This window comes from Euprymna scolopes, chromosome 21 (genome assembly GCF_053919585.1).
Source record: "Euprymna scolopes isolate OS-2025 chromosome 21, ASM5391958v1, whole genome shotgun sequence".
Classification (NCBI taxonomy): Eukaryota; Metazoa; Mollusca; class Cephalopoda; order Sepiida; family Sepiolidae; genus Euprymna; species Euprymna scolopes.
Window position 1 is genome coordinate 39,119,734 of NC_136502.1, and position 24,522 is coordinate 39,144,255.

At 34.2% G+C, this 24,522-nt stretch overlaps 1 protein-coding gene across 1 annotated transcript in view; it reads left to right on the forward strand.

Annotated features, from left to right (window-relative positions):
• LOC145242129 (mediator of RNA polymerase II transcription subunit 18-like) overlaps positions 1-24,087 on the forward strand; it is a 26,628-nt gene extending 2,541 nt beyond the window's left edge. Inside the window, exons 2-6 of the mRNA XM_080105054.1 lie at positions 11,552-11,627; positions 12,521-12,643; positions 19,014-19,092; positions 20,273-20,406; positions 23,966-24,087. Coding sequence (XP_079961180.1) covers positions 11,552-11,627; positions 12,521-12,643; positions 19,014-19,092; positions 20,273-20,406; positions 23,966-24,014 — 461 coding nt within the window. The 3' untranslated portion in view covers positions 24,015-24,087. The remainder of the gene's footprint in view (positions 1-11,551; positions 11,628-12,520; positions 12,644-19,013; positions 19,093-20,272; positions 20,407-23,965) is intronic.
• Positions 24,088-24,522: the final 435 nt, after the last annotated feature.

The window sequence follows — 24,522 nt, forward strand, 5'->3', positions numbered from 1 at the left end:
TTGCTGCTATGGTTTCAAATGATGTGAAATTACAGCAAGGGGAAACTTCATTCCAATTATTTCTCATATATTATATCTTCCCTCTTTAGTTTTCATGCATCAAGTAAATTTCACAGTGTATAAGGACTATATGATATTGGAGATATTCATAATCGTACCCGATTTACAAAAGAGGGGAGATATAAGTTATAACATATGAGAAATTGTAGTAGTAATTCTTCTAATGCACTCCCCTCCAAAAGATAGAAAGTCTGTTCTGTTTGCTGTCAACACACAGACTGAGAGAGGAAGAAGAGGAAGCGGTAGACGTGGTTGGTTTTATGGGAAAGAGGGTGAGACTAACCGTGAGAATTCCCGAGATTTGAGAGGAATAAAAGACCGAACTCGGACGGATAGGCGACTGTGCTTTCGCTCAAGCAGAGAAAACAGTGAGAGGAGAGAACAGTCCCTCCCTAAAGAAAGTTCCAGCTCAAGGTGAGAAAAAAAAGTGAGGCTGAAGGACCCAGCAGTTTTCAGAAATATTTGGAATCAAGTCTCCCTTTGTTATTTCAGATCTTTTGAAACCATAGTTTCTTCTCCATCAAGGCCAGAGGTTTTTGGAAATATATACTTTTTCTGCATACAGAACATCACCCCTTCTTCATTTTTTGGTAACTTTGACCCTGAAAATAAAAAGCCCAACCTGGATATATATTTCTTGTCTGGGAGCGAGGAATAGGGAGGATGTAGAAAAAAAAAAAAACAGTAGGCTTTCAAATTCTGAAAATGAAAACCCGAATTTTGAATATTCAATTTTCACCTTTTGTATTTTGAATTGCGAAATTCGTTTAATATGTTATATATAATTATTATCTTGCAGATTAGCATAAAAAACGGTACTAGTGCACTTATTGATCCATGCTGAAATAATGTTATTATTTAGAAAGCTATTCTTAACATTGGGAGGGTGTTATGATACTAAAAAACATGTGGAAATGTGGCTTTGATGAAGCAATACTGAAAAAAATAAAATAAACGTGTGGAAATTTCAAATTTTCAATAATTTCTACAATTTATCGCTTATGTGAGATCCCCTGGAGTATGGTAGCAGATATACACTACAATTTTCTCATCAACACACAAATCTCATTTAAAGAAAAACCGGCTTGATTCTCCTCATCTTCCTGTGGTAGGAAGGAAAAAACTACTAGCAGTATAAAGAGCTCTTCAGAACCAGATATCTTAAGTACATAAAAGGGAATGTACTGAAGGCCATTCCTGGTACATTGGAAGAGCTCAGGTACAGGTGGAGTTCCTGCGACAAATATTATTTCCTAACATAGTGATTTAGCCATGTAGGCATACTAGCTCCGACTAAACAAGAAGCTGAAAAGTTTTCCAGAGCAGATGTGTGATGGAAACATGCATCTCCAACCGAAATATCTGGGCAAAAGACTAGCAGTTTTCTCTTACAAGTAGACCCAGCACAACCTGATGCAGTTGTCAACCACTATGCATAGGTTGAGGTTGTTAATCCACTGCATGATCCTAAGAATCTCATAATGAAATACTACAACATACAACATGAAAGTTAGCATCATCTTAGAGAGTATTGTCGACATTGTTGACGTTATAGTAGGGGCACAAGTTCAATGGAGATATGAAAAGTTCTTTCCATCCTCCTAGATGCTTCATGGCTATTCCAGTTATATAGTCATTGGTCTTTTCTAGCTTGATTATTGGTTCCCATATCATATTCATTTTTATACTTGCTGACATAGTGACATGGAACAAGAAGGAGAAAGAAGCAACCTTATTAGAAGTCCCCAATGATGCTGGGTTAAACAGAGCTGAGAATGAAAAGATAACAAAATACTGAGATCTTATGTATGACATGAAAAGAAACTGGAATCTTAGGAAGATCTTCATTGTTCCAGTAATTGTAAGACTCATGAAAAAGAATTTCAAAAACTACCTGACAAATATACCCAGTGAACCAAGTGCAAGAGAGATTCAAACAATTGCACTTAAAGAGACAGTTAGAATCTTAAAAAGATCTCTTGGTTGGAATGTATGAGATAGTGGGTGAATGTCTGGCACCTGGTTGGATGTCCTATCTGCAGATTGAACCAACTGATAAAAAAAAAAAAGTTTAATTGGTTGCCGTAGCATAGCATATGCACTATTTCTTTGAACCTCCTGATATTTCAGTGTTGCTTTTTGCTTTCTAAACCTCAGACAAGATTCTTACTCTTTTATCAATTTTTCCTTTGCTGTATCTCTTGTGAAACCAAATGATAAATGATACTGGCAACGTTATATATATATATATATATATATATATATATATATATATATATATTCAAAGGTAAACAGTTACATTTGGTCGCTACAAACAACCATCTGTTTCAGTCAATGAGATTTCTTCAAGCAATGCTGAACCATTCGATGCTATAAAAAAAAAGAAAAGGTGAGCTCTTCAAAAAGAGGCCATAAAAGTTGCGAGCTCTCTAAAAAAAAAGAAAGATAATAATGGAGAAGTCGTATTTCAACTTTTTTGGAAAATTGTTCAAACATTAGCATAACTCACATTGGCAGCTGGTTCCTACTTTTGAATATCTCAAGCCTGGATTTATATATACAATGTTACATGAAAAGGGACAGACCCCAGTAATTAAAAGAGCAAACTAGATAAGTTTGAAAATGATATTTGGAAAAGGTTAGAATGAAACCAAGCAAGAAAAGTTAAAAAAGAATACATATTGAAATCCTAGGAATGTAGAACGATTGTCATTGTTCTTGGAAATAACTAAATATTATTTATGTCAGAATTAGATATGAACAATCAAGTTTAGAAATAATGATGAAATAAATAGGTTATAAATGAAACGATTCATTTAAGAATTTCTTTGTTTGCCAAAAGCGTGTTTGGACATACATAGGTGAAATCCACGTGAATGAATTTCATGTGGTAAGGCATGCTTTGACGTAATAAAGAAGGGGGAATCCCAGTATATTGAGATGGGATCACGTCAATTAGAAGAAGAGCCAGACAGAGTTGGAGAACAACTTAGTGAAAGTCAAGGCAGAGGCAAAGAGGGTCGAATAGAGTTAGCTGAAACCCTCTTGAAGCGAAGAAGGAAAGATACCACAATGTAATCATAAAAGATTGAATTCCTGATTCATCAATCAACCAGCTGGTCTTTTTTTTTCTTTTTTTTTTTATTCAATCTTCACCCCAAACAAGGCAAGTGCCACTTTGAAGTAAGGGGCTACTATCAGGGACAGTTTGTGGGTGCATTATGAAGGGAGATGAGTAGAAAGATGTTTGTTCACATTATACTTGAACCTCTGCATATCAGTACAGTTGGGAAAGCAGTATCCGAGTAGGGAGTTCCAAAGACTTGCAATTCTGGGGAAGAAACTGTTGGAGTAAAAGGCTTTCTTACAACTAGAGATCTCTACTGTAAAGGGGTGGGGCTAGGACTTGATTAACTAAGAACTCAAATATTTTGGCGAAAAGTGGAAGGGAGGCTAATGTGGCGATAATTTAGTGGGTCAGTTCTTTCAGCAGTCAGGAAAGCAAGATTCGTTAAGGCATTTATTGTAAAGTTTGGAGCGAACTGGAACAATCTCAGCAGAGCATTTTTTTATTAGTACAGCCGGGATGAGATCTGGTCCACATGCTTTTGAGGTGTCTAGGTTTTTATGATACCATGCAACTGAGAAGGGGTGATTTTCAAATCGTCTAGTGTGGCGTCTGTCCGCAAAGGAAAGTCGGAGAGGGAGTGGTGTGCCGGGTCCAGTGTGGAGTTTGAGGTAAACCGACTGGCAAGCAGATTTGCCTTGTCAGTTGGTCGAATAAAGAATCATCATATATTTATAAACTGTTTGTCTTTGTGTCGTCATTCAACAACTGAAAGATAAATGGGTTTGGTCTATAATCTGTGAATGAACTTTGTATCACTCCCTTCCAAAGTATTATGTGCCCGCCACCATCATCATAAAGAACTATTTCCCCTCATCTATGTTAGAAAGAACTGTCCATCTCGCATCTCTCTCAACTCGTGTAAAAAAAAAAAAAAAAAAAAAAAAAAAAGAATCGTCACTGTCGTTGTCATGATGTAAACTGTATATAAATGTCATTATCATCTTCTGTATTATGTGTCTCCGATATGAACCCCCCCCACTCTACATATATATATATATATATATATATATATTTTTTTTTTTTTTTAAATATAATGGGCGAAAGTCTCTTGAGAGCTCTTTCAAAAAAAAAGAAAAAGTCCAATGTGAACAAGTTCTAATTGAACCGTCCCCCTAAGTAATCCAAGTTACAAAATTCCCACTGTTTACTATGCTAAAATCACAATGACTAATGTATACCTATTAACCCTTATCCTCGAGTGGGCTCTTGGCCTTGATAAGCGGAGACACCCATGTAAAAAAAAAAAAAAAAAAAATCTCATCAGGAGAAAATCGATAGCGTAAAATAATAATACTATGTCGAAAGTAAAGAGTTCTGATGGGGAACTATTGAATGTGCCAAACGTACGGGGACACTAAAATAAAGTTTATTAACGTTTAAAAAACGATTAAAATATTGGCACAACGAGGGGAAAAAAAAAAAAAGCGGCAGAAAAAATTCAAAGTTCCCCAAAGAGAAACAATGCGTTTGCTGTTTCTTTCTGCCGGCACAAAGGTTTCCACACCGCAATAGAGACAGACTCCAAAATCTTTAAATAGTTTCTGGAGTCCGCTCTGTGTAGCACCTCGAACCATTCTATTTTATATCTATCGGCACAGCACGGGTTGTCAACCAAATGCTGGCCAATAGTAGAGTCCAAGGCTGCAGAAGGAGGGAGACTACCAGACCCCATCCTCCCTTCTCTGATCTTCGATGGAACATGCTGGTTTATATAAGTCAAAAGATGCAAGGATGTTCGCTCAACATAACCAGCTTGAGATATATATATATATATATATATCTCAACCAATAGTAATTATCACTTCCTGCACTGATGATTGCAAAAAGCAGGAAGTGTCTGTATGTATTAAAATAATTTTTTATAATCATTAGCTCCTTTGAGATTATTAAAGTTGAGCCCTGTCTAGGAAATAAAACCAAAAAGGCAATCAACTGGTGATATGCAATTTCACAACTTCCAATCGTTAGACAATCTCTGAGTGCTGTTATGCTCACATTCAATATTTATAGGTGTTTAATTTCCTTAAATTCTCGTGTTAATTGATGTTGACCCAGGGGTAACATCATAACAGATGCAGTCCAAGGTGATTTTGTAACTGGATTTGAATCCCTTAATCAGCAGTAATTATCACTTTTTTCTGCATTGATTATTGCAAAAGCATGAAACATTAGTGTCTGTAGGTATAAAAATAATGATTGATATTTATAATATATATATAAACAAATAAAGGACAAAAATCTATATTCCAATTTTCAATCTTACTATTTATTCCTTCAAGTAAGTTAACATGCACACTTATTGAAACCACCTGTTTCGTAGTACAAAATCATTTATTTAATTATATATATATATATATATATATATATATATATATATATATATGTTTTGAGAAAAATAGAAAAACCGAATGAAATTATTAAAATAATCAACGTTTCGTCCTTATTTCAGAGGACATCTTCAGGATAATTGAAGTAAAAATGCAAGAAAAGAAAAAGTCATAGATCGTACGAAAAAGAGGACAGTTTTTGAATCCTACCCATGTCGGGAAGGACAAACATGTGTGCGTATGGGAAGGTTGGGTTGTTCGATGTCTATATATACACTTTTAAAAATGCGTTAAAATAAATATGTACATTTTTTTTTTTTTTCTCCTGTAAACTTATTCCTTTTGTTGAAATATTTAATATACCTCACTATTAAACAGACATCTTTTCATTCCCACCCACACCAAAAATACAAAAATCTACGACACTCTTAATAGACTTGGTTTTCACTTGATACAAAAAACTTCCTCAACAATAAAACAGACATTAAAAACTACCAAGCACTCTCCCAAAACCCTCACATCCGATGCCGATATATATTCCATCCCATGTAACAACTGTCAACAAGCGTACATAGGTGAAACACAGCAAAAATTGAAATTAAGACTTAACGAGCACAGAAGAGATATAAGGAATGGTAACGCCCTAAATGCACTCTTTTGCCATTGTGCAGAACACGATCACTCATTTAATTTAGATCAAGCAAAAATTATTAAATACGTGATAGATAGAGCTAAAAGAAGACTTTTAGAATCAGCACTAATATTAAATACTAATACTATTACGCAAAGAAAAGGCTTCTACCATTTATCCCCTAGCATAGGGAAAATAATAATCAAAGAACAAAATATCAAAACAGATCCTGGCTAACCGTTTTTCCTTAAATATTTCAACAAAATGAATAAGTTTACAGGAGAAAAAAAAAAAATGTACATATTTATTTTAACGCATTTTTAAAAGTGTATATATAGACATCGAACAACCCAACCTTCCCATACGCACACATGTTTGTCCTTCCCGACATGGGTAGGATTCAAAAACTGTCCTCTTTTTCGTACGATCTATGACTTTTTCTTTTCTTGCATTTTTACTTCAATTATCCTGAAGATGTCCTAAGGACGAAACGTTGATTATTTTAATAATTTCATTCGGTTTTTCTATTTTTCTCAAAACATAACGTCAACCACCGCTGGTATTTTTACATTCCTTATATATATATATATATATATATATATATAATATATATATATATAGCATAATTAAATGAAAAAAAGTAATGGCAACTTCTTTCCCAATTTTTGCTCAAATTCCCTTATTTATTTTATTTTAAAAAATTGATAAGTGTTTTTCTTCTGATGAGTTAAGGGTGAAATAAATTCATTGATTGATATGATAATTAAATGAATAATTTTGTGCTACGAAACAGGTGCTGTCAAGAATTGTGCATGTCAACATACTTAAAGGAATAAATGGTAAGATGGTCAACATCTTGAAATTTGGAATATAAACTTTTGTCATTTATTTGTTATATGCTCTGTAGTTACATCGAGCTTCATAAATTAAAGGATTGATATGAATAAAAGGTGAAACATATTTCTACATATTGGAACGATAAAAGTGCCGCCCTAAAGAAAACAACACTACAGCTTTATTTAAAAACTTTTATTAGAAAAACTAAATTCAGGTAACTTGATTATGTAGTAGAGCTGACATCTATTCCATGTAGCTTCCTTCAGACTCAATTACCACTTCGATACGGGTCCGGACTGGGAGCATGGTTTTTCCATACACCAGTGAGAGCGCAGCGAATGGCGGTGGCCAGGCTGGCTTTGATGTTGTGAGAGGTCATGTTGATGTTCTCAATGTATGACCAAACGAAGTAGTTCAGTGGAAGAGGGGGGGGCCAGTGAGAGATGAGTACAAAGTCGTAACACTCCTTCTGAAGCCAAGCCTGGGTCTCTTTAGGCTTGTGAACCGGCGCCAAGTCCTGCTGCCACACCCAAGGTTTGCCAGTGGCCACCTGATTGCACCACATTCATCAGCACATCCAGGTACACTTTGGTGTTGACTTTCAAGCCGACTTTGAAGATGTGAGGTGCATGATGTGGCCCTCACATGAAACCATACCAAAGACCATAACCATGACCGGAAACTTTGTTTTCATCATCCTGGACACACCCTCAAGCATTTAACCGTCTGGATTTACATTTTGAGGGTACTGGTAATGGTCCTGTTGTCATAACTTGGATTGGTAGAGAGCATGAGTTGTACAGCAATGCATCTCCAATCTCACTTGTTAAACATTGTGTCACTTTCAAACATGATAGAAGGCTCATATCGCTCTTGGGATTTGTACACAACTGGCCAACTAGTAGATGGTCTGCAGCAAAAAAGAAAACCCGTTTCCATCAAATGGAAATGGAATCATGTTGTCTTTTCTAGGGCAATAATGTATATAATTTTACCGTTTCACCCTGTATATAATATACACTGATGTATAATGATTTACTGATCAATTTGAAACAAGGAAATACAATACAGTGTGTAGGGGTTATAAAAGGTCTTTATGCCAGGCATTTTGAAGCCTAATGCTTCTTATCAGAAGAGGAGAGGAGGTGCTATGTAACAAGATAGGGATGTGACTCTAACAAAAAGACATATCAGGGAATCTTGTATAAGTTGTATATATTAGAGGGGAGAGAGAGAGGTTTATCTAGGAGATTATTAGATAATTATCTAGGGGATTATTAGATAATTATGGTATTTTAAATATGGTGGGGGGGGGGGCTTTAGTATGGTTGGGCAATAGAGGATGAAGTATGCTTTAGGGAGTAGTTACTATATGTTATGGGATTTCATTAGCTAATTAATTATGGTTCAATGAGAGTGATATGTGCCGATCTATACAAGAAAAATAAAGAAGGGTAAAAAGAAAAAAAAAGTGCATGAGAGAATAAAAAAAAACAGAGAATAAAAGTAAAGAAATAAGGAAAAATGAAAAAAATAGAATTTGTGGGCGAGAGATGAAAAGTGTTTCTAAGTTCCACCTGCATATCGATCTTTTTATTATCTCTAAAAAATTTCTGTTTATCAAATCCTTATATACTTCTTTGATCCCCTTCAAACTGGTGTTAATTGTGACACCCTGTACTGATGATTCCTGAAAGGATGAAACACTAGTGTCTGTAGGTATTTAATAATTAATAATTATTATAGTAATTAATTATATATTCTAACCATAAGAAATACTGTTGAAATTTAAACATTTATTTTTTAAATGTTTTTAATGCCTGTCAGCGTGATCTAATCATTATATGATAATCTGCATATATATATATATATATATATATATATATATATATATATATATATTAAAAAGCATTTAAAAAATAAATGCTTAAATTTAACAGCATTTCTCGCGATTAACGCTAGCCGAATGGATTAGGTCCTTGCTAATGAAGCCAGACATGACCTGTTGCCGGGGTTCGAATCTCCCAACTGGTGTTAATCGTGACACCCTGCACTGATGATTCCCAAAAGGATGAAACACTAGTGTCTGTAGGTATTTAACAATTATTAAAGTAAATAATTATGTCAGCCCCTTTAAGAAACTCATTTCTTATCGTTGAGCAATTTCAGTTGACATTTTGGAGGGAGAAAAAAGCAGTACTCAATTTAGACATTTAGGGTGGGGGGTGTTTTTTTTTTTTTAGGCTTGTACTCACTTTTTAGGGGTATAGTTTCTTAGGGGTGTACTCACTTTTGTTGCCAGGGATTTAGCTTTTAATGACTATATTTTAAGTTATTTTGAGGGGAAGATAAATTAACTCTATTATATATGCTGCAGACAGACTACTTTTCATTGTGTAAAAAAAATCATTTTTCAGTGTTGCCCCATGAAAAGATATACTTAAATATTAAAAGAAATATGAGGGGGGTACTCACTTTTGTGATACACTGTATATATATATATATATATATATATATATATATATATATATATATATATATATATATAATTATTTACTATAATAATTATTAAATACCTACTTTTGGGAATCATCAGTACAGGGTGTTACAATTAACACCAGTCAATAGATTCAAACCCGGCAACAGAAGCCATCTCTGACTTCATTAGCAAAGATTTAATCCATTCGGCCACCACAAGAAATACTGCTAACCATAAGAAATACTGTTGAAATTTAAACATTTATTTTTTAAATGTTTTTAATGTCTGTCAGAGTGATCTAATCATTATATGATAATCTGCATATATATATATATATATATATATATATATATATTAAAAAGCATTTAAAAAATAAATGTTTAAATTTAACAGCATTTCTCGCGATTAACGCTAGCCGAATGGATTAGGTCCTTGCTAATGAAGCCAGACATGACCTGTTGCCGGGGTTCGAATCTCCCAACTGGTGTTAATCGTGACACCCTGCACTGATGATTCCCAAAAGGATGAAACACTAGTGTCTGTAGGTATTTAACAATTACTAAAGTAAATAATTATGTAAGCTGCTTTAAGAAACTCGTTTCTTATTGTTGAGCACTTTCAGTTGAATTAAAGTCGGTCAATTTAGCTCTTATGCGCAGATCATCATATAATGATTAGGTCATTCTGACAGACGTTAAAAAAAACATTAAAAATAAAATGTTTAAATTTCAATGTTATTTCATGCGGTTAATGGTAGCTGAATGGATATGGTCTTTGCTAATGAAGCCAGAGATGGCTTTTGTCGCCGGGTTCGAATCTATTGACTGGTGTTAATCGTGACACCCTGCACTGAAGGTTCCCGAAAGGATGAAACACTAGTGCTTGTAGGTATTTAATAATTAATAATTATTATAGTAATTAATTATATATTCTGAAAGATAAAATTATTTTATCAATTTATGTGATTTTTGGAATATGACATCTTTGTTCCATGAAGGGTACGTATATCGTAACGATTTTCCTGTATTTTCTTTGTTTTTACTTCTGCTGACTTCTAAATAAGAACCAAAACTATTGTGAATTATATTATTACCTCCCCTGACTAAACTCATTAGTCAGTTTGTTTAACGCAAGGCACAAGAACTGTTTAATTCCCTATCCTACACCTGTTGCTGCTGTTATCTTTGTTTGTGATTAAAATTTTACTGAAACAAAGACCAATATACTAATAGTCTTGATCACAAACAAATACAAACAGCAATAACACAATAGTGCAGAGAATAGGGACCATCAGTTGCTATAGCTGATAGCACCCTTCTGAAGAGTCAAGATTCAAACATCCAAACCCCTTGGTCTAACATTTACTGGCAACATGATTTGGAATAAATATATATATATAAATAGTAAGTTATGAAAATATATATGGCAATTAAGCTACACAGAATATTCCACATTTCATTCTCGTAAGAATTTGTCAGGCGTATTTCTGGTGAATCCTCATGAAAATGAAATGCAACATATTCTGTGTAGCTTAATTGCCATATATATTTTCATAACTTACTACCTAGCACTACCTATGTATCGAGCACTGTTGAAGTAAATACTGAAAATTTACACGTAAAATTATATCTTTGTATATTAATTTATGTTAATACTGCGAATACTATGTACTTTTGAATATTTAGTCAGGATTTACTTGTAGCGAAAATTATCCTCATGTCAGGTTGTCCTGACAAACCTCTATACAGAGAGATCTAAGGCACTCGAGGATACTGTCTAGTAGACATTCAAACTTTCTCCAGTAGACATAAAAATGCCTTGTTTTGTGTTAAAGTTAAAAATAAAAAATAAATAAAGAATTAAATAGTCCTTGTGCTTAGTTGCAGAGAAATAAGAAGTTTATTTAAGGGGTGGGGAGTAAGAATATAATTTACTCTAATCTCAAAACCTAACAATTTGAAATGACAAGGTGATATAAGTAAATTTTTTTTTAAAAAAAAAAGTTATGCTTTTCAAAATATTGAAAATAGAAAATTAATTTTGTATTAATGTTTTGTTTTTTTTTTCTCACCCATCTCTCATTTCAGGAGGTTCCACAACTCAGAACACTCAGCCAGTATATTTCAGAGTACGACACAGTCTGAAGGCCCCAAATGCTCCCTGGTTAGTTTTAGTTTGGTCTTTTTTTTTTTGTTTTCACTACTCATGCAAAAAAATATCTTTTTTTTTTTTTTTTTTTTAACTTGTAAAAATGTACACAGGACCTATATATTAGTGTAAATTTAAATGACTCAGAAAATTTTCCCATCATCAAAAGCCCTCTTAAGAGAGTCGGACTAATATTCTCAGGCAATATGAAATGGAATAAGTACATAAAAGATGTCGCCAAGTTTGCTGCAAAGGTAGACTCCTTCTACCGAGCAAGAAAACCCTTCACATTTGCCAGTGTCCTATATCTTTATAAAGCCACCATTTCCTCATGCACATCTCAACTGGTGCATCAACCACTAATTTCTTCGACTTGGATAGAGTGCAAAAAAGAATTCTTAACCAAATAGGTCCCGCACTGTCTACCAAGCTCTAGTCCTGTCACATCGCTGCAGTGTTCCATTCCTGTGCTTATTTTACAAACAAATACTTCCCCAAATCTGTTCTGATGAACTTACTGCACTTGCACCACCTCAGCATAAAACTACCTTCAAGCCACCCAATTAGCAGCAAAATCCCACCACTTCACTGTCTAGATCTCTAGATGCCGGAAAATTTTTAATCTAACTTTTTTCCTCGGAGCTTTGAAGTTCCTTTCTTGCTCACTGTTTCCTCATCACGACGATGCAGAAATTTAGATGCAATGTGAACTTCTTACTACCCAACTTCCCATCTAGATTTCACCCTTACAAATCTGGCATCTATCACAGTAGCAGTAGTAATATGCCTTGTTTGGGGTAAATTAACAAAACAAAAAAAAATGAATCTCCTTGAAAAATTATTTTGCATCATAATTTACTTCCATTTCATTTTATTAATTCAAAACTTTTTTCGTTCTTTTTATCCAGGCATCTACGTTATGTTGGCCTTGCTGAAGTTGGGGATAAAACACGTCATACGCTAGTACGAACTTACGTAGATGTGAGTGCATCGGACAATGTTGTTACGTTTCTTAACGAGATGGGATTCAGGTGAAACTAAACTTTTTGTTTTTTTTCATTTAACAAAGAAACGTATGAAATATTTCTAAACAAATGCAATCTCTACTTTGCGTGTGTGTGTGTGTGTGTATTTCTTCGTTTGCCTGTTTTAAAAACAGGCAAACGAAGAAATACACACACACACACGCAAAGTGACTTTTATATAATAGTAGAGAGTTAAACATTAATCAGAAGTGACTTTTCAAGAGCATTCATCCGTCAAGCCTGACATGATATTGTAAACAAACACAGACGGAATTTGATAAACATTATCATTATTATTATTATTTATTTTTTATTTTTTACGAATTAGTCTACCGAGTACATTATTCCTCGTAATACATAATATTCAATAGAGGATTCTATAATAATACATACCCAATCTGTATAAATTAAAATATCATGTTTAAACGTATTGTACGATCGGACAATGCCGGGCGTCCAGCTAGTTTCTTATAGAATACATCAAGCGGTTGTTTATGTGTATGGACATCATTGTCATATTCGGTTTAAAGTCTGTTTTACATGCTCACATGTATTATTAAATTAATTTGGAATTATTTTGAAATGAGTAAATTTTTATAATTTATTTTATTTAATTATTTGGACTTTTATCCTCATCTTCTAGTTGTCGTTTTTACGACGTTTCGGTCAATTATACCTCTGACCTTTGTCGGGATAGGAATGTCGAATCCTCCAACTACATCCACAGAAATTACTGCTTTTAGTAGTTGTTACTATCTCGCTACGGTTTGGTCAACTAATCCTCTGACCGACTTGGGTGGGATTAAAACCGCTACCTCCAGACACTTGGAATTATAGATATCCCGCATCTCTATCCATTGCACCATGGGCCCTAAAGGGCAATGCTCACATGTTTTGGACAGTTTTAAGAAATTGACTTCCTAACTTATCTCTGGTCAGGTTTCTTTGGAAATTAGTTCCTTAACCGAGGCAAAAGTTTTATAGATTGGATGCTCTACTTGATGATAATCAGTAAGACGAAGGAGCACCAGTGTTTTTATCAAGACACCATCTCTAGGTATCTCTAGTCCACCGAGGCTAAATAGGACTTCATTTGCCCTTTGCTGATATAAAGTAAAAATCAGTTCTGGAGGTTAAAGGTTCAATGTTCACTATAATCAATATTAAGAATAAATTAAACCTTATTTCTACTCGGCCATGGTTGATGTAACAAGAATAATCTACCACCATGAATTAAAGGATTTCAAAATTCGACAATATGCACTTGAAGAAGGTTGAGGGTGACATCAGCTGAAACATTGTGAGAATAATATCCAAGATAAAGGCAGTAATCTGAACAAGCCAAATTTTTTTTTTAATTTACTTCTGCTTTTTGCCAAGAAAAAACAAAATAGATCTAATCTATTTAATCTGTTGATGGAAAAATGGTTGGATCATTCTATCACTCCAGTAGGTATCTTACTGCTGATGCAATCTTCTATCTGTATAAGAGCCAGGTACGCTCTTAAAATGGAGTACTGTTGCCACATCTGGATAGGAGCTGCTTGATAGAGTCCAAATACGGTTTCGAAATCCAGAAGGTGATGCTCTTTTCTCTTCCCTGCAACCTCTTTCCCCACAGAAGAGATGTTGTGAGCCTGTCTCTGCTCTATTATTATTTTCATGACAAATGATCCATTGAACTCCAATCTATAATTCCCCCTTGCTAAACTTTCACAAAAAGAAAACACTCAACTAGCTACAACCACTATATATGATTTCCCCCACTTTCTAACTGTGCCTAAATCTAAACGCAGATTCCATGAACAAAGCTTTTTTCCCAAAACTGCATGCCTGTTGAACATTGTTCTACTAGCCTGCTTCGTAGTTGACTACAACATGGTAGCCTTCAAATCCAATATAAACAAATTCTTGTTAAAGCGTCCTCATAAATAATCAAATTCTACCCAATTTACACTATTAACGATTACTACACTACCATCTTACATTCATTAACACTTATCCCCGAGTGACGACTGCCAATTGGGGGGGGGGGGGGTCAGCAAAAACCGTCCTCTCATGACGAGTTCGCTTCTACGCATGCATCATATGATGTCGTAACCTGATTTACTTTAAATATTTGAAAAAGCAACACAATTCCAGCGACGTCGTCTTAGCTCAGTTGCTTAGAGCGCAGCCTCATTATCTAAACGTTTTGGATTCGAATCGTGGTGTGAGATGTCTTTTCTTTTTTTTTTTTTTTTTTTTTTCGAGTTTTTTTAAATTTTAATATTGAAACAGGGTTATTTAAGCCATTTTTCACGTGTTGTTTTTTTTTTTTGTTGGGGGGGGGGTTGTTTTTTGTTTTGTTTTTTTACTGCGTTTATTATTAGGTTTTCATTAACACCCCCCCCCCCGACCCCTGCCGACCACACACACCCAAAAACACCCGCGCAATGCCGGGTACCCCCCCCCCCGCTAGTCTATATATATAAAAGCGAAAATGTATTTGTGTATGGATGTACGCTTTTCCTCGATGTCCACAACTTCTTAAAACTTTTTATATCATCTATAAATTGTAATATCTCAGAGTTACCCACGGAACTCGCCTGTCTATTTAATTTTATTGACTTTCAAACGTTAATTATTCGACATTTCCCGCATCGCCACGCGTTACATTCGGTTTTCAGTATAAAAAAAAGCGAAACTCGACTCTAATCACGGGCCCAAAGCCAGTTGTCTCAAGAGAGCTAAGTAACGTTTGTTCAATGTCAACTTCGTCATATCAGACTATAGCTTTCATTTCGTTCCTCCTAATAAACAGGGAGCAGATTTTTAAAAACAAACAAACCGATTTATTCGCCTCATTCAAAACTGTCCCGCACAAAATAACTGCTGAATACCTATCGCCGTCATGTCAACCAAAAACGCGCACCTGTTTTTTTTTAAACACTTTACTATTTTCCAACTGCGCGTCGTGAAGGCTTCGGTTTTTTTTTTCACATTTTCGGGGTTTTTTCACATACCCCGAAAAACACCCGGGCAACACCGGGTACCCCTCGCTAGTATATATATAAAAGCGAAAATGTGTGTTTGTTTGTTTGTGCGTTTTTGTGTATGTCCGCAAAAGGCTTTCTCCGTCAGCCTTCTCGCTCGGTTCGCTCCTTCTTAAGACTTTTTATATAACTTCTAAATCATAATATCTACGAGTTAACAACAGGGGTCACCTATCTATTTAATTTGCCCGACTTTGAAAAGCTAAATATTCCACATTTTTGGATCACTGCGGGTGGATTCGGCTTTTTCGTATAAAAGCGAAACTAATTCGGAGCTTAAGACATCGTTCCCGGCGTGAAATAATTCCAAACATATTTCCGTTAGTATTTATTGCTGGCTGAGCGGTTAACGTCACACATTTTTTCTTCACACTTTATTTTCCAACTTCGCCTCAAGGCTTCGGGTTCAATCCTTCCTACTTGCCTACTGAAACTTTTTTTTACCCCCCCCCCCCGACACAAACACCCGGACAACGATTTTTTAAGAAGTTTTAGGGTTTTGTTTTGATTTACCCAAAAGCACACACACCTCTAAACACCCGGACAACGCCGGATACCCCCGCTAGTCTATAATATAAAAGGCAAAAATCTGTTTAAATGTATGTATGTTTGTATGTCTGCCTAAAACTTTCGATAGAGGCGATGGATGTTCACGAGATTGGTATCATTTTGAAGCTCAACCCTTCGGACAACAAATATCGAAAAATTGGCCAAAAACATTAATTCCTTCATCCTCAGCTGGGTAGTTTTCTACAGGGAGGGGTCGCTTTTTTTGCTGATATTTTCGAAAGTCATCTCCTTCTTTTCGATTGTCTAGTCTACCCTTAATTTTTGGCAATCAGTGCAACAGTAAAGACGTTACTTTTTTTTTTTTCACATTCTTTTCCTCCCTCGCGGTACAGGTTCAAGCTTGCCTGCCGACTACCACTTTTTTTTGCTCAACACACACCTCCAAATACCTGGACAACGCCGGGCAACCTGGCTAGTTCATTTAAAAGTCACACTGTTCTGGAAGTTGATGATTAAATCTGCAGTGCAGGCAACACTCAAAATACAATTGCAAATTACCAGGTTGGTGTGTGATTAGATAAAGGGTTCCATTCAAAATTTTGTGCAGAGTCCCAAGTCCGACAGAAAGATTCCGGAGTTCAACATGATAACACTCAAGATGAGAACAGTAGTTATTTTATCATCTATACAATAATAATACACTTAGCTAAGTTCATGTTCCTACGTACATTATCGTTCTCCACCCCTTTTTTAAAAATGGGATCATCCAACCAATAAAGATGTAATACAAAACGAGTCATTTAATCTGATGCCACGGTGTCTTGACTACGAAATGAAGAAAAATGCTCTTGATGTTTCTGAATTTTTGAGATGAGGATTGGTTATTCAGATTATTTGGATTCATCGAACTACTGTTCTCATCTTGAGTGCGATTTTCACGTTTCGGTTGATGTAACCTTCGACCTTCTTCAGGTGTATGATGGCTGATGAAACAAGAGCACACTACCCCAGTGAAGTAAATAAAGGATTCCACTCAAAATTCCGTCCAAATTCCCAAGTTCGACAGAAACATTCTCAAGTTCATCAAGATACACCTGAAGAAGGTTGGAGGTTACAGAAAAATGACACTCAAGATGAGAATAATAGTCCGATGAATCCAAATAATACAAAAAATGCTCTTTCTTTGCATTTGAGCTACGATCAAAGTATAGTATCTGTCCTATCCAAAAATAATACAATAATATTGTAGTATTTGCGTTCACATATGTCCATAAAATGAAAATATTTTTAAACATAGCAACAATATACAACAGATGAAGTATACAACTGTGGAATTTCAGTGGGTTCCACTAGTTTCTTTAATAAATATGTGGCAGATAACATTTAATGCTACTAAGACTAAACTTCTTTCCTTTAACAACTGCAAAAAAAACTTTCTCAATCATTGACAGCCATGACTAATAACACCTTACCTGACAGTTCATCTTTCAAACTCCTCAGCTTAATATTCCCAGGCATCATGAACTGGAGCAAACCCATTCAGGACATTGCCAAGGTTGCTGCAAAGAAGGTGGGTTCCCTCTATCAAGCTAGAAGACTACTCACACCTGAGAGTATCCTGTATCTCACTACATTCGCCCATCTATGGAGTATTGTTGCCATATTGGGGCTGGTGCATCTAATACTACTTTCTCCCTCTTAGCGTACAAAAATGTCTCCAATCTAATAGTGTCAATCAATATCCGATTCCTGTTGCATCCTTGTACCTGTTTTACAAGTACTTTAAGGTGCTTTGATAAACTCACTATACTTGTACTCCCCGATGTACATACCCCCCCCCCCAACAAACATATCTAGCAGCAAAATCCCACCCCTTCACTGGAGAAGAGCCTGGATGTCGAAAGTTTCTTTCCTTGAACAGCTAGATTTTGGAATTCCCTCCTTGTTTCCTACTTCTCTGGCTGTACTAATATTCAGAAGTTTAAATGTAATGTGAATAAACATTTTACTTGTCTCCTCACAGTCCCAAATAGTAGTCCGTTATGTCCAAGTGGCAATATGCTGTGTTTGGGTTGAATAAGAAAAAAAAACAGTTTATGATCTAAATAAATGAAATTTCGGTACTCATGCACTTATTGATCCGTGCTGAAATAATAACGTTATTATTTAGAAAGCCATTCTCAACAACATGGGGAGGGGAGGGTGTTTTGTACCTATTCTGTACTTTAACCTTACAATTGAATAAAAAAACATATAAAACTTTAATTAAATGTGGAAATACGATTTAAAAAAATAGCGCGGATCACTCTCTGCATTAGCACCGAAATTTTAATTTCCAAAATCTAATATTTAAACAGTTATATATCTCTATCTGTCTCCATATTTTCAAACTCTATCTCTTCCGAAAGTAAAAGTCGCAGGGCATTGCTAGGGACCTCAAGTGATTGGATTTTTATGAGTCTTTAGCCGATTAAAATTGTTTTTAAGGATCAAAATTTTAAAAATCGTTAAACATTTTGTAAATTCATTTTAGTTTTTTAATTTTTAATTGGTTTATATGCGTGTCACGTTAGTAACATGGTAACGTTACCAGCTTTGAATGGTTATAGTTTTGGTTTCAATTCTAGCTTATGGCACCTACTTTTTTTTTTTAGTTTCAAATCATGACTATAATAATATATATGAAATCTGAAGAAATTAAAATGCCATATTTAAGCATATTTTACGCCTGGCCAAAAGCAGGGCATTTCGCCGATTTTTTAAAAGTGAAATTTTAATTTTCAAAATTCTTAATATTTTAATTGTTTTTATTTTTGTTTTATCTATTCCAGATTAGATTATGAATATGTAATCAAAGGCTACTTTTTTCACAAGGGAAGAATGAAAGTCACTGTTTCAAAGATCTTCAGAGTAAGTTGTCCATTTATACTTATGTTCGCGTGTGAGATGTTCTGTCGTGTAGATAATTTTCCTTGCATAAATTTTACGTTGAGAAACCAACATTTACGCAATTTGGATATCAGCATTTTAAGGACGTATCTTTTGACCGGAAAAATTTTGCCCTTATACTGTCAACAAAAAATAAAAATTTACAATAACTTATTTCTCATTCAGACATAGTCTACACATGTCATCGAAGTTCCTACATGAAATAGCTTGTACTATTTTCTACTGTACTATCAACGAGTGTCCACTTTCTGTGAGCTCGCAGTAGTGATTTGTTAATGCTGTTTTTATTCAGCATCTTTTTTTTTTTTTTTTTTTTTTTAAATGTGCTTCTGTAGTCGTAATATGTTGTGTGAAAATCTAGGGAGGTCATACTAGAAATAGCTGGAGAATTAAAAATAATCAAATATTTTAGATTTGGATTATTTGGATTACCGTGGCCATCCAAATATATTTTTTTCCATATTGGAATTCTCATCTACTGCCATTATCTTCTATTTCTTGCACACAAATTGTTTATCCTCTCTCAACTTGCCAGTAATTCCACTGCACTTGTCATGTACATATCCTCATAAAACTTGAACAGCAAGTAAATTGATGAGATTTGCATTAATTCATCAAAAGAATCCTCAATGTAAAAATATCGAAAAGAACATTGAATGTTCGCTTTTTGTACCAGACGCCATAACGTTACCATGTCAGGTACAGGGTGACTCCTCAAGAAGATCCCACCTACAGAATCGTTACTAAAATTCACGATTCTTATTAAGAGTTCAACCATATTTTGTAAAAATAAACTTAACTCTACGTCTAACTTGCACATCAAGTCTCAGCTATTGCCACTTCCCTGCAGTTTATTTTCGTAATTAGACAAGTGATAATCTGAAAACTTTCTTTTCAATTATGACCGAAAAAAATCATTATGAACAAGAGAAATAACTCCTTTTTTATTTAAAAAATTGAAAAAAAATTGTCTTCATTTTACAACTAAAAATTTTTATTTCTTTTTATAAGTTTTAAAAATGTCCTAACTACTGAGAATTAAAAACTAAAATGATTTTACTATATCTATGGCAGTACCAGGTCAGTACAACTAGTTTATTTTTATTTTATTTTTTTTTGTTTTGTTTTGTTACATTTTCAGATGTTGCAGCCAAACAATGTAGAGAATCTGGAACCTCTGTCTTTGTCTTATTTGGTCGAATTGACCGTTGTCGCTCCTGCTGGGCAGGAACAAATTCAAGACGATATGAAGAACTTTGCCGAACAGTTGAAACCGTATCCTTTGATCTCAAGATATGTGTTTATGCTTTTGTTCATCAACACAAGTTAATTTAACGTAATAGTTAGTGCTTACTGAGAAATCTGAGTTCAATCCTCAATTGAGTCATACGATAACCTTCAGAACTGGTACTTACTGCCTTCTTTCTAAACACTCAGCATTATAAGGTGTGGATCAAGGGTAAGTACAGCAATCCAAGGAAAGAAGTGGTGCTCTCCCTTACATCATGGTGTAGTAGCTAATATATATATTATGTTTTGTAATTTAAATTACTTTATCCCTCCCCCTCACTTCATTTGAAAGATGAAATATGAGTTCTTGTGCAGAATTCGTCTTTTATTAAAAAAAAAACAAAAGTAAAAGAAAAATATGTATGATGTACGTATCCATGATGAAACGACAATATCATATTCCAAAAATTACACAAATTAAGTAGTTTTATTTATTTATTTTTTACATAGGCATCACCACTTATCAAGGCCAATAGGCCACTCGAGGATAAGGGTTAAAGAGTGTACAGTAGAAATTGGACAATATAGTAATCGTTAGTAATGGAAATTTGGTAAATTTGTTAACAAGTAGGACGGCTCATCAAGAACTTGTTTACGTTAGACTTGAAGACAACCATATTGTAGTCAGCTGAAAAGCGGGAAAACAGAAGACAATGCCACAGGCGTGCAGTTCTAAGAAAGAAGCTTTGTTCATGGAATCTACGTTTAGTTTTAGGCACAGATAATGAGTGGGGGAAATTATTGATAGTGTTTTCTGCTAGACGAGTGTTTTTTGTGAAAGTTTGGCATGGGGGGACCATAGACTGAAGCTCAGTCGAACACTTTCCATGACAATAACGATACAGCAGAGATAATCTGTGAGATAGAGGTTTTATTTTTATAAAGAAAATCATTTTTAAGCGATTAATGGGAATTCTTAGGCATTACAACATAAATATTGTAAGCTTGAATTATTGAGTTACTTCCCCCTTTTTGTTTTTGTTTTGTTGTTTTAGATTTTTTAAAAATGGTAAACAAGACAGCTGCACTTCGGTTACTGATAAAATTTCATTTTCTCATTTAAAAATCAAACTGCTTGATCAATTTACATAATTTTTGAAATGTGATATTTTTGTTTCATCATAAGTACATACATCATACAGATTTTTCTGTACTTTTGTTTTATATATAGAATTATACTTAGAAGGAATTCTGGACAAGAATCAAAATTTTTTATTATACCCATTGTTGAAGCTTGGTGACCACTTTTAGAAAGAGATAAAACCCTGAAGTCTTGCTAGAAAATGATACACAAAAATTAGAAATTTAAATGAAAAAAAATTAAATGTTTCAAGCACTTTAAATACTAGCAACGTTTAAGAATTGTTTTGATTTTATTCACACCTTCTGGTTATTATTTGTAAAGCTGGGCAGTGAGTTTCAACTATGTGTATAATCTATAATATATAAAGTAGTAACATTCGTGTGTCTGTGTGTACAACTCTCCTACAGCACACATCACCGAACCGATCATGGTCAAACATATGAGGATGGTTCCCTACCTAGGGATGGTGTACACCATTTTTCAAGGTTACGGTCAAAAGTCAAGGTCAGAGCCTATGTATATATCCTACAGCTCACACCAGTGGACCGATCATGATCAAACCTGACATGATGATGGTTTCCGACCTAGGGATGGTGCACACTATTTTTCGATGTGAAGGTCGGGACTTTGCTGTATACTCAGGTACCCGAGTGTATAGCAGAGCACAGGTATCTTTGCTAATAAGATATGTTTTGTCCTTGAAATGAAAGGGGGAGGATAATTTAAGTGAGCTGAAAAAAATCTTTTTAAATAATATACTTCATATTAACAATCATTTATTGATCAATTTATGAATCATTTATTTATTAATAGTAAAAGAAAAATCTATTAAAATTCGACATTTTTTATTTTATTTTATATTTTGTTTTTATATCAAAGGGATTCATTTTCAGATTATAAAAAAAAAATATTTTCATTTTGTTTAACTCATTCCTATTGTAAAACATACATAAAATTTTCATTGTTGTAAAGATTTTCAAGTTTAATATTCTTCTATAAAGAATAAATGTTTGGAAATTTTTAATCAAAATAATCTATATGATAATAAGCCATGGCAACTTCATACATTATCACTTTTCACACATACAAAAAAAAAACAATGGAATCCATTGATCGTTTAATGATTTATCTGATGTCGCTATCATAAACAGTTCCAACTTTATCCATTTTAAAATAAATTGTTCCAAATCAAGTTGTTGTCCCGTTGAATATAGCATTACAATTTTAAATACATACATTTCAAAAAATGACATTTGTTTTGATTCGAAGAATATTTAGTTGACAATTATTTAGAGAATATTTATTGTTATAAAAGAATTAAATTGCTACAATTTTAAAGAGAGATGAGACATATTTACTTTATTTATTTAAAGAATATTTAACTAACAATGGTAGTTATTTTCGCATAAGAAAAAAAAAAAAGGAACTTCTTCCTTAATAGTATTGACCTTGACATATATTTATTATTATTTCAAAAGGAATATAATTTTTAACGATAAATTATACAGAAAAACATTGGAATTTCCATAAGATCCTGCTAATACTAAATAATCTAAATTATTAGATGTTTCTGAATTTTTGAAATAAGGATTGATTAATTGCATTGTTTGGATTCTGTTTGCATCTTGAGTATCATTTTCACAGTGTTTTGACCGATGTAATCTCCAACCTTCTTCAGGTGTATCTTGTCGAACTTGGAATCTGCACAAAATTTCAAACAAAACCGTTTATTTTATCAAGTATAGTAGAATCCTGAAATATGGTGGCCCTAGGATGCATTTTTTTCAGGTTATGATGTGGAATACAATGTTTTTCTGGCCCCTGGTTACGGTATTTGTCCCACCTTATGGTGTTACAATGTTATTTGCTTATATACGTGTATTATATACTGTACTATATTTTGCTACAAATTTTTAATATGTACTGTATAAAATTTTGCTTAGGCCCCGCCATACAGTGATTTCACCATACGATCTCAACCCTGGAATGGATTAATGCTGTATCCTGGGGTTCTACTGTAATTTATCTACTATGCCATGAGTCCTTATGGCATAGTGGATAAAGTACTTGGTAGAATTCAGTTTTACTTTTCTGGAGGTTAAAGGTCCAATCTTCAGTGCGGACAACATTTAAAATATAATTGCGAATTACTTAGGACTTCTTCTACCCAGTCATGGCTAATGGAACAAGAGCATGTTACCCCCGTGGATTAAATAAAGGATTTCATTTGAAATTCTATACAGATTCCTGAGTTTGACAGAAATATTCCAAAGTCAGACAAGTAAAGAAGGTCGGAGGTTACATCAACTAAAACGTTGTGAAAATAACATTCAAGATGAGAACAGTAGTGCGAATCATCGAAATAATACAAGTTATTAGACATGTTCTTCATAATTATTCGATTTCTGGTTTATGAACGTCAACTGAAAATGTTGTGCTTTCCTTATCTTTATCTCTCAGATTAGTACAACTTGAAAAAATCGATCATCGACGAATTACAATGATGTGACCCTGTCATTCCAAACTTTTCCAACTGTTTCTTTTTTTTTTTTTTTTTTAATTCAATAAAAAAAAGAAAATTACATGTTTTATTTTATCTTCTTTCATGGAATCCTGTTGCATTGTTTAATTAGTGTAAAATAATTGTTACTTTACATGTGAGTGTTCTTGCAGGGTGGAACGATAAATTTGTTGCCCTAAAGAAAATAACACTACAGCTTTATTTTAAAACTTTTATTGAAAAAATCAATTCAAGTAACTTGATTATGCAGTAGAGTTGACATCTGTTCAATGTAGCCACCTTCAGCCTTGATATAGGTCCAGCACTAGGAGCATGCCTTTTCCACAAGCACCAGCAGGAACTCAACGGATGGCGATGATCAGGTTGGCTTTGGTGTTGTGGGAGGTCATGTTGGTGATGTTCTCAACGTATGACCAAGTTCAGGTCAGGGGAGGAGAGGGAGGCAGTGAGAGAACAGCACAGTCATAGCATTCCTTCTGAAGCCGAGCCTGGGTCT